The sequence below is a fragment of the Macrobrachium nipponense genome, chromosome 20 (genome assembly GCF_015104395.2).
Source record: "Macrobrachium nipponense isolate FS-2020 chromosome 20, ASM1510439v2, whole genome shotgun sequence".
Classification (NCBI taxonomy): domain Eukaryota; kingdom Metazoa; phylum Arthropoda; class Malacostraca; order Decapoda; family Palaemonidae; genus Macrobrachium; species Macrobrachium nipponense.
The window spans coordinates 1,305,381-1,317,465 of NC_061089.1; the positions used below are offsets into that span (position 1 = coordinate 1,305,381).

Here is a 12,085-nt window from a genome sequence, read left to right on the forward strand (position 1 = left end):
GAGGTCATCTGTCAATTACCCAAGGATGGCTTGGCATATTACGATAAGACGCACCCTACGATAATCATAACGGATTGGAGCAAGGAAGGCATTGGTATCGTCGTCCTCCAGCATTATTGTGCTTGTCAGTCAGCTGACAGCCCCTTTAGTTACAAGGGCAGCTGGTGTCTTGCCCTATGTGGCAGTTCACACCTCACCCCCTCCGAAGCAGGTTATGCCCCAGTAGAAGGAGAAGCCCTTGCAGTCACCTGGTGCTTGCGGTAGGCCAGGTTGTTCTTACTTGGGTGCCCTAATCTCACCATCATTACGGACCACCGTCCATATGTCAAACTACTGAGTGATAGGCCTCTTAAGGACGTCATCAACCCAAGATTGTTCAACCTGAAGGAGAAGACACTCCAGTTCGAGTTTCAAGTTAAATACCTGCCAGGAAAAAGGAACACTGCTGTGGATTTTCTTTCAAGGTACCTGACCATGCGAGCACCCCATGAAGCTTCCGACGTGGATTTGGAGGACAACATTCAAGTGGCATGGCATGTGCAACCATGGCCGCCTTGGAACTGGACATCATTGTGTTGGAGACTGTGTCAGGAATGCGGCATCTAATGACCCAGTGTATCAGCTCTTGCTTGCTAGGGTCGCAGTTGGCGATTGGGCCCAACAGAAGTCACAAGAAATCTCCTGCCTTCGTCCCTTCTTCAGTGTTCGGGATTGGCTAGCCATCAACCAGGCTCTGGTGACATACTCAGTGGACCAAGGATGCATACATTTGGTTATCCCCAAAGATTTACGCCATCAGGTAGCTGCTAACCTACACGCAGGATATCAAGGCCTCCACTCTATGCTTAGAAGGGACAGGCAGTCAGTCTGCTGGCCCGGGATAGAAGGAGACCTTCAGCATCGCTGTGCCCAATGCACTTCATGTGATGAACACGCCCCTTCACTTCCCCTGTGGTGCCATGTCCAACAAAATAATCGATCACCTTCGATCCTATTTTTCACGTTGGGGAGCCCCAGAACAAATATCGACTGACAGAGGTATGAACTTAGCTAGCGGGGAGATGGAGGCCTTCTTCAAGAGATGGGAAGTCAAGGTCCGTCTGTCGTCGCCCAGTATCCCCAGTTCAACGGCAGGCCAGAAGCAGCTGTCAAATCGGCAAAGAGGCTATTCAGAGAAAACACGTCAAAAGTTGGAGCCCTTGAGTCAGACAAGACAGCCCTGGCGATACTCCAATATCTCAACACGCCTCTCAGGGAGATCAACAAGTCACCATCTCAGCTCACAATGGGTCGCCAGCTGCGTGACGGGGTACCAACAGCTAAAAGACACCTGTTAGTAGACAGGTAATGGAGACGGACGATCCGTCAAAGGGAACTACAAGTGGCAAAATCGAAGGAAGCTATGCGCACCCTTGATACCATCAGGAGACTGCCGCCCATCAAACAAGGTACCCATGTATGCATACAAAACCAAGCTACTAAGCAGTGGGACAGAACAAGCATAGTATCGGAAACTAAGCCCCATTGTCAGTACACAGTCAAGCTCAACGGGAGCGGCAGACTCTCAAAAAGGAACAGACGACACTTGAGAGTCATCGCTTCGCCCCCTAGCGCACCTGTGTCTCAGCACGACACTTCCGTGAGCCCTACGCCCATAGAACCAGTAACACATCCCATGTGGGAGCCCAGCGTCATTAGTAGGCCCAAAAGGGCTGCCAGTAGACCAAAGTGGCTCCAAGACTTCATATAATGCTGTCATTATTTGTTTGCACATATTGGTTCAAATGTTATGCAACTTTCACTAGGTTCGTGCCAGATGTTATGAGGCCGATAGCCTTCCAATGGACAGGTTCTAGCCCATACACAAGGACAAGTCGATAGGTAAACATGTTTGATTTTAACAGTTTCTATTACAAAACTAAACTCATTTAAAATCAACAAAGCAAAGTAAATAAACGGAACTAATGCGGCTCAGCACACTATACTTGGACAAATTTTATGTGGCCACGTGACCACTCAAAAACTCTAAGAATTTCAAAAAATCAATTTACACTTTCTTAACGAAACAAATGCCAATACATTTGTTAGAAGAATCTGAACATGCTCAATAATGATTAAATTCAATTAGCCCAATGATGGCTACAAAAAGGAACGATTACTTGCTATGTGCAATTCTGGTCAATCACCGCCTCCCTCCATGTCCGAGCTCACACCCCCATGCCACGTACAAGACCTGGAAGTGTTGCTGTCTGAACTACGTTCATTAACAGAGTGAGGCCGGGTTAACTTTGGGTGTGGCTTGGTTTTATACCCGAGCGGATCGGGTTAGTCAATTTTAGGCAGAAGTAATTTTCTTTAAGAAGGAAACATTCCTTCGTTTTTCATATAATTTACAAGATAATAAGACCTTAGTGATTAAGCAATGAGGGAGGAGAGGCGATGACTAATAAATGTGTACATGCAAAAAGGAACCATTTCACTGCAGCCGCCAATCTGCCTTATATTTGACAATTCGTTTTACATTGCAAGAGGGGAAAGATGGAGGGGCGGAAAATAAGTCTAAAAAATTCGTGCACTAATTTTTTCGTGACACATATGATAAGAAATTGTACACTTGTATTAAGAATTGATATATATTTTGTCTGTATATGTATTAGTGTATTTGAATGCCACTAAACAGCACACTCAGTGAATGTAAGTGTGTGTTTTAGTATTGAAAAGTTAGTTCAAAAACAATTCTTTTTCTTAGCTCATTCCCATATTCATAGTGACATTTGTCCCTTTAATTTTTCCCATGTATAAGTATGATCTTGAGGGTGAGATGTCCGATATGTCTGTAATGCACTGCCGAGCATTAACCTGCAACGCATTTGCGAGTCAGTCAACTCTCTGGTCTCGTACAATAAAGTTCTGTCACCAAGACGTCGTCTATTGCAAACCCAACACAACGGCAAACATTGGAAGCTCGATATTCACATTGAACAATTGCGTCACTATGAACAGTAACTAGATTTCGTTCACAAGTAAGAATAACACAATATATTATAATAAATAATGCATACATGAGTGTTAAAGCTTTAATCAAAATATCATAAAAGCTGTTTCATACTACTGTTTTCTCAGATTGTTTAAAAGATGGGGGGAAATAAGGTAAAGATTAAAATGAAGGCATGCATTTTTTATAATCATATTTATAAAACATAGTCTTCAAATAACAATTTGCTAATAACTTTGGGAAATGGTCAGTGAAACTCAACTCAGCTCCTCATCTGTTGACGAGCAATATTCGTCGGATAATTATATTATAAAACTATTCAGTGCATTATTTTTTTCTTTCAATGCCTAGCTCATTTACTCATTAATGTTAACCCAAGTTCACCTAAGCCAAAAACAGGCCAGTAACGGCATAATTTACAAGACAGCGGGACAGGGAGATAAATCCTCACTACAAACAAAGGGGCACTCCTAATGTTTTGAATAGATAATAGTGTTGGATAAGCCCCGCCCACTCCCAACAATTCTTGCATCACATCCAGTACACGCGAGGGCACGCTGCGCGGTCGCCATGTATCTATCCTCCTAGCCATAGGAAAAGTTTCAAATCTTAAAAAGCAGACCCAAGAAAGTCTCTGAAAAGTCAGCAGGTCATGAAATATGGAATCCCAACATTTCATGATGTATCATTCTTTTATGCTCCATTTGCTTTCATTAAGCTCTTCCCTTTTTCTCAGCTGGCATTTTTTCCCACCTGTTTTCCCATTCATTCACATTTTTTTTCTTTTATCTTCGGGTGCTTTGCTTCCATTTATTGATGTTGGGGTTTTACTCTGTTTACAGATATTACATTTCTTGTTGCACTATTCTAATTTTTCTTGCTGCACTATTCTAATTATGAAGGTTATTTCAACCACAGCTTGGTGGCTTCATAGGAATATGAGCATGCTCCCTAATTCATAGAAATAATAATTATAGACTCTCTCTGTAGGAACAGATCTGTTTTGGAGGTATGCAATCATAATCACTGAGCCTTGATACACTTGTATCTTTGCTTGCTATACTTCTCTCTCCTGTAATGTTTCAGTGCAGTAAGAGAGATACAAAGAACAAAAAGATAAATATTCATATGAGCAAAGGGTTATTAAGATATAAATAGAGAATTGGTGTTTGCTTACAAGAAAAACTTACACACTTCTTATAAAATATGTTGAGTGGGATAACTATAAAGATTGGACACAAGGGCTAAGTCTAGTTTGATGTCTGAGCTCTTTTGCCTGACTGACTGTCTCGGACACAAATTGACAGGTTGTGTGTATGTTTTATCTAGAGGAGTAACTGTCGATTATATGTTTTCACGATTAAGAGTTAATAATAGAGTGACGACTGCACTGATGTGGTAGTCCTTGTATACACAGTACCTTGTACAATGAAGCACTGACATAACTTTGGGAGAGCTCCAGCTTATACAACCAGGGCACCGTTTTTGAGGGTCTGAAACTGTCAATGTGGTACTAAAGGTTCCTGTGTTATTAATTGTCTATAACCTTAGTAATGGCAAAAATTGCTCAAACATTATGGTCTGTGGTTCCAAAACAATTAGTTCTTGGATGTGTCACAGCATAGTCTAATGATGATTGCTAGGCACATCGCACAGCATTCAGTTGCAAACTGTCTTTTATTTATATTACTCTCATGTTAACTAACTGAAATACCTCCGAGGGTGCGAGGTTTAGACCATGGTTCAGTTGGATTGTAATATTCTCGGTCACCTGTTCTGTCGAACCACTTGTGCAGTGCATGCAGCTATTGTTTGGGCTGGACATCGTGATGCATTTGACACTCATAGTTCTGATTGCCTAGTACTTATCACTACAAACAGTTTGTTGTTATAAATACATTTTGTAAAAATGGCAACTCATAAGATTTGCTTATACGAGGTAAATCAGTTTCTAATATTTATCCTAATCCTCAGTCAAAATGAAATGTGGTAAGACAGTGTCACTATTTATCCACAAATATCAGTTTCTTTTAGAATTATTTTAGTATTCGTAAAATACAAACTTATATTTTAAATAAATATCTTCCTATTTGTAAAAAGGACCCTTTTCCAGGTTAGTGACGGCGGGTTTCATCAACTGAAAAGAGAGCTGATGGAGCAGAGAGTTTGGTTTACCATCGTGTCTCATGACCAGCAGAGCGACCTCCTGAACGCTTGGGTCAGGCCCGCTAAGGTAACCTGGAACTTCCGCCACCACTGTTGGGTAATGGAAGTTGCCTGGGGGTCTTGTAGGTATTTTTTGTTGCTATATAGTATATCCGATGCAGTAGCGTGTGTTCCTAAGACCAATCTAAGCATTACCTAGCCCCCTTGTAAATCATCTCCTAAATTCAAACATCTTTTTTTTTAATACATGAATTTAGTTGTTCTTAGCATCCTGCATATTTTTATTTTTCTCCGTAACAGAGAGCCAGACTTTGGTTACGTGAGACGAGAGTTTACCCTTCATAAACTGTTCTTCAACCATCATTCAGCAATAACTTCATTCACCCTTTGCAGAAAAACAAAAGCCTTGAGCTGTCAGACACAGACGTAACAGTGTAACTTACATCACTACCCTGTTCCCTTAATTGCTCAGTAAATGCGCTTCAGATCAGTCTAATAATCTATGGAAAGCCTTTCTACGCGGAATTTCCTTTCGATTACATTTTCTCTTTTATTCATCAAACGTAGATGATTCCTAAACAACGAAATTTTCTGCCAAAGATTTAATGAATCGGTTACTGGGTCACGCTTCAGCACTGTATGACTTGCAGATTCTATATCCTTTTTCATTCGTGTGTTATTCAGATTCCACCCATACAAGCGAGCTTACAAGCAACCAGTCAGTCCAGTATCCATAGTGCCCAACATATTTCGCAATTTTATTCAAGACTTTCAAATATTCAAGCGAGAGAAACTTATTGGGACTTATACAGACCAGAAGCTACTATAATACCATCGATAACATTTTATCACGTAAAAGAATAGGCGCCATTAGGATTACCATTAATAGCTAAGGCCTAAGCATCACCCTTTCAGGCCCAGGTACTTCCATAAAAACTGGGCTCCTCCCACACTTCATCTACCCCTGGGAGCCTTAGACCATCACCTCCATCCCAGGCCTCACTATTCAAAAGTGTCCAACTGCAGGCTTAAATTGATTACTATTAGGAATATTATTGCGAGAGTAAGTGGAAATACCAAAAATATGGTTGTTCATCAGTTATTAAAATTTTTTATTACATAACTTGATATGGAAAAAGTTACACATGCCAAACCTTTAGTTTCACTAGAATTTGGAGTTACTCGTACACTACATTATCAGACTTCCAGCATTAAATTTTTCACGGTTCATTTAACATATTGTGGAAATAGGAGGATAACATCATCACAGACACCATACATCAGAAACCTTAAAAGAAGAGTAAAGTTGCGTCCCAACCCTGGCAACGCCTGTGATCGACAGTCGATTGTTCACTAATGAGTAACACGTACTCGTATCTTATGAACCCAAACCGTCCAGTGTGGAAGCAGGGACAACAGGTTCAAATAATGTACAAAGTAGTTTGTAACTTTCTGACTCCACTGATGTTTACCAATTTTTCCCTAAAGTATTGTGTAGTTTTCGTCATGCTATACTAATTACAAGATCATATCTATGTCTATGTGATTTCTACCATCCTGTTCAATTAATTTAATTGTTATGGGAGCAAAGGCCCCTTGAGCATCCTCCATCCTTTGATTTTGTTTATTCTCTACAAAGAAAAATTAAAATAAATAAGTGTTGTCACGGGCCCCCCGGACTACCGTGTCCCACCCCGACCCCCCTCCACCAAGAGTTCCCGAGGTGGGAAACTTAGACTAGCCCATATTTTCCTTCGGGGGACAGGTCTACATTTCCTCCCTTTAGTCTGGAATTGTCCCCTCTTAAAATCTCAATGAAAGGACAAAGAGAAGCAATTTAAAAATACTTTATAGATTTAAAAACGTATCAATGCTAAAGTTAAACTGTGAATTTTGAATACAAGTTAATAATACAAGTTTTTCTTTGACAATGCATCTCCAATTATCTAAATACAAGAAGTAACTATATCTAAAATTTTCGCAAGTCCCTCTTGACTATACAACTGCACTTATTTTACAAACTCAAGACCCAATAGCATTAACCTCTCTTATTTTTAGTATTTTTTTTTTTTTTTTTTTTTTTTGCACAAGAACCCAGGCATCTTCATCAAAGTAACAATGCAAATCCTGTTACACATTTCTCATAAAAATGTTTCCAGGCCCCTTTTCTGGTCTACATGCAATAATATCTTCTGATAATTTCTGATAACTTCACATCACTGTGGATTCTATTACATCTTGGTCTCAGCCATAATTACAGCCACCGCTGACACCTCTCCACATGCATCATTTTCATCAGCAGAGTTATATATCTTCAAATTTACAGAATGACAGGTGTTTTTAAGTGCCATTCCTGACTTAAGTTTTTCAACTTAACTCTACCTTTATCTAAACAGCTGACAATCTCATACGGGCCCAACCATTTGTCCTCAAGTTTTCCACCCATTCTGTGAATATTTTTATTGTTCTTTATTAAAAAAAAAACTGTTCTATTCTCATTTCATCAGTGCGACATGTATGTTTAGCACCATAATTCTTTTGTCTTTTTTGGGCCCTTTAAAAGTTAGTCTTACAGCGTTGCGGCCCAGATGCCGCCTATCAGCTATTTCTTTTGCAAAGTTTCTTATTCTGTCCACAATTGCAGTGTTGTCAATAACACTTACATTGCCTGCAGCATTGATGTCCATATGAACGGCTAGTATAGGATGACGCCCAAACATGACATAGAATGGGGTGAGTTTCGTGATGTCGTGTTGCGCAGTATGGTAGGAAAGCAGGATTCCATCTAGTATGTGCTGGTCACAGCCATCGTGGTTTTCATGGACGAATTTTGGAATAGGACGTTCCAGTGTCTGGTTGCAACGTCCCTGTACAGTGAACACCAATTGTTGAAATAATACAACCCTGAATTTTGTGTTTCATAAATATGAGTATGAGTCATATGTGTATATATATATATATATATATATATATATATATATACACATCCATTCAGGAAATCGCAGACAACCACATCAGAAGAATAATTTATTAGAGACGTTTCGCACATACAATGTGCATCTTCAATCTGTTGAGATAAAAAAAACACATAACATATTAGCATTCAATAATAGCAGGATTCTCAAATATAGTAAAAGACTAAAATTAACTTAAAATTGACATAAAGGACTAAAAATTGACAAGTAAAACTAAAAAGTAAAAAGTACAAATAAAAAACAAATACCAAGGCGCAACCAACCGTTAGTTGAGAAGGAAGGAGGTAGAATGACTAGACTTGGGCAAGAAGTTAAAACGTTGACTATATATATATATATATATATATATACTTATACATTATATATATATATATATAATATATATATCTATATATATATATATATATATATATACTATTATATAGATATATATATATATATATATATATATATATATATATACATACAATACATACATACATATACAGGCAGTCATCCCCGGGTTACGACAGGGGTTCCGTTCTTGAGATGCGTCGTAAGCCAAAAATCGTCGTAAGCCGGAACATTGTAAAAGATCCTAGAAAACCTTACTTTTAATGCTTTGGGTGCATTGAAAACTATGTAAATTGCATTCTTATTGCATTTTTCATAAAAAAACCTTCAAATATTTATTATTTTGCATTTTTGGTGTCATATTTCTTCTGCCAGATGAGCGTTGTAGGTGTCGTAACCCTGGAACATGTGTCGTAACCCTGGAAATAATGTCTGATGAATATAATTGAGAAGCACCTTAACCTCGGAACGTCGTAACCCGAACCGTCGTAACCCGGGGACTGCCTGTGTGTGTATATATATATATATATATATATATATATATATAATATATATATCTATATATATATATATATATATATATATATATATATATATATATATATATATAATATAATATATATAATATATATATATATATATAATATATATATATATATATATATATATATATATATATATATATATATATATATATATATATATATATATATATATATATATATATATATATATATATATATATATATTATATATATATATATATATACTATATAATATATATTATATATATATATATATGTATATATTCAACTTTCAGTAAAATACAAACTCACAGAGGCTGGAAAACTTGAAGATGAAAATTACCGAGAACTTTAGCATAAAAGGATTGCAAAAATATTCAAGGATATCTACATCTAATTTCCACATGTCGCACGAGAAAAACTTGCGTAAATATAATGATGTGAATACATACCTGTATTTTGTGTTTCATAAATTTTATTCACTGATAAATATTGAAATCCATTTGTCTGGACGGTAGGCAGTTGCAATTCTATGATCTATGTTAAGTTTCTCACATATTAGATGATTTAAATGATTCAAAAATTCACGAGCTTAAGCAGTTATTAGTGTTTCAAAACATCCATATGTGCAGATAGCCCGAATCAGGACACTGGTCACTTCAGCAGCAGATATACATGGTATTGCTTCTGCAATAGGCCATTTACTAAAATAGTCAGTCAAACCACAAATATACTAATTTCCATTTCTGGATTTTGGGAGTGGCCCAGTAAGGTCCATTCCCACCTGTTTCCAAACACCACTGGGAACTGGAACTGGAAGCAGTTCAGGGGCTTCCATTGGTGTTTCATTATTCTCTGACACTCTATATATAGTTATGAACTTCTTGTATTTAGATAAGTGGAGATGTATTGTCAAAGTAAAACTTGTATTTAGATATAGTTAGAAACTTGTGTTCAAAAATCAGCGTATCTACAACTTAGAATCGTTTTTTAATCAATAAAGTATCTTTAAGCTGCTCCTCTCTCTTATTTCATTGTGATTTTGAGAGGAGAATCCTAGACTAAACGGAGGAAATGTAGATCAGTTCCGTAATTCCCCCGAAGGGAAATATGGGCTATATTTATAGTCAAAGTCACCCCCAGGAACTCTTGACTGGGGGAGAAAACGGGCTTTGACACCGGCCCCGGGATAGTAGTATCCTTCCCCCCCTACGCCCCCCCCCCCCCCAGGGTCCCGTATATGCTTGGATCCCTGTTAAAAGCAATCATATCGCTTTTAAAGAATGGAATCTACTAAAAGACCATCATTAGTAAGTATATCACAAAAAGAATAGAAACTGGTAAATATATCAATAAATTAACTGCCATCTCAATGATAAAGTGCACTATTTGAAATACCTTAGTGTTCATTTTTTTTTCACTAATAAAAAATAAATGCTGATATTGATATTATCAGTGACGATCACATTACTAATAAAGAACAAAATTTGTTCTCGTGTCAATCATCAAGGTAGGCTTGGATGTCACTCTAGATCTAAAGACATCCACAGTACCTCATTGTTTCTTACAAGAATTTTTTAAGCATGATTCTAGGGTGAGGTGCTCATTTGATGGATTTAAGATAAACTTTTCAGCAACATTTGAGCGCACTTTTACCTTGCTTCATTTCAGCGGGAAGCAAGGTAATAGGTTTTGCCTCTTTATTTTGTGTACGTGCAATAGCTTGTTTTTATTTAAATCTAATGTATATAATAGAATCAATTCAGTCTCTTGTGGCCGCATATACAGCTAACATCTTGTTTACGACAGCTGGTCACTTATTGAATAGATGTGCAATTTGCTCATACACGTGTTTCGCGATATGACGCTATTTTTTTTCCTTTTTTTTTTTTTACTAAGCATGGTCATGAACAAGCTATGTGAGGTAAATATTTTACTACTATACATACAGAAATAATAGACATGTTTTCGTTTAGTAACCAGAGACAAACAACTAACACTTAATTCTTATTACAGTTGTTTCATAGAAGTGTCAATGGACGTCTTCTAAGGACTGGGCTCGCCCTGACAGCTCCGATGGACATGAACCTATTTGACGACCGTCAGTACGTAAAACAATACATGAACTTTCTGAAGGCCCAGGAGTACGCACAGGCAAAGCAAGTTGGGTTATGGAGGCCAGCCCCGAAACCTTCATCTTTCGCCTCCAATATGATCTTGAAGAGGGTCCTATCAAAGTTCAGAGCTTTGTTAGGGAGAAAGCAATATTGATGTAGGTTATGAAAGAAATTACCAACCGTAGAAAGAACTCTACATAGAGTGATTTTTACTCGTGATACCTAGTTAATTAACCTTATGCATGAGTTTATTTTGCATGATATCGCTGAGCAACTGACGACAATTTGTTAGTTCATCAGCCATTTGCCATAGGCCTAGTGGAGATTACAAGAAGTGCATATTCTTCTGCATCAACAGACTCACAAGGACAGGCAGTTTCTGTTCTGCTTGAGTCTTCTACGAACAGCAACAGTTTCGATATATTTTGACAACACCTGGAAAGCACTAAATTCACTTTTGTAAAATCTTTTGCAATCCACTGGTTCCATGCAACGTGAAAACACCATACAAACAAACTAGTATATTCCATTGATTATTGAAGAGGATGTTTACTGCAAAGAGCAAGTTTTTTCAATATAATATTATATCAGATAGAATAGAGAATAGACAAAAGCAACGCAAGATAAAAGTAGACAAATTTCAGAGAGGAGGTGAAGGGCTCCAAGTGAACGTGCTAAGTACCTCAAGTCTAGACAGTCAAGTTGAACGAAGAACAAGAAGAGATAAGAGAAATAAGCAGATGTAGACAAAACTGTTTTTAAGGATCTGCATTGGTGTTGATGTAGCCCACAAGATTATTGAAAGATCCGTGGGAGAAATTTAAACCAGGAAAATACCTGTCAGAGAAGAAAGGTATTGCTCGGGAGAAAATTATCATGAAAAAGAGATATGGTTTGATTATTTGAGTGAGGCTGACAACGACACGAATGTATGCATGTAATTATGAATGCATGTAAAGTGTTTGTACACGAATC

General features: G+C 37.7%; 1 protein-coding gene across 3 annotated transcripts in view; it reads left to right on the top strand.

Moving 5' to 3' along the window:
- The window catches only part of LOC135221494 (uncharacterized), an 83,911-nt gene that overhangs the window by 68,325 nt on the left and 3,501 nt on the right, over nucleotides 1-12,085 (top strand). Inside the window, exons 5-6 of one of the 3 annotated variants that reach the window (XM_064259235.1) lie at nucleotides 5,109-5,228; nucleotides 11,010-11,265. In XM_064259235.1, coding sequence (XP_064115305.1) covers nucleotides 5,109-5,228; nucleotides 11,010-11,264 — 375 coding nt within the window. In that variant the 3' untranslated portion in view covers nucleotide 11,265. Of the gene's footprint in view, nucleotides 1-5,108; nucleotides 5,288-11,009; nucleotides 11,266-12,085 lie in introns of those variants that run through there. The other 2 variants (XM_064259239.1, XM_064259245.1) reach the window with 2 other exon arrangements.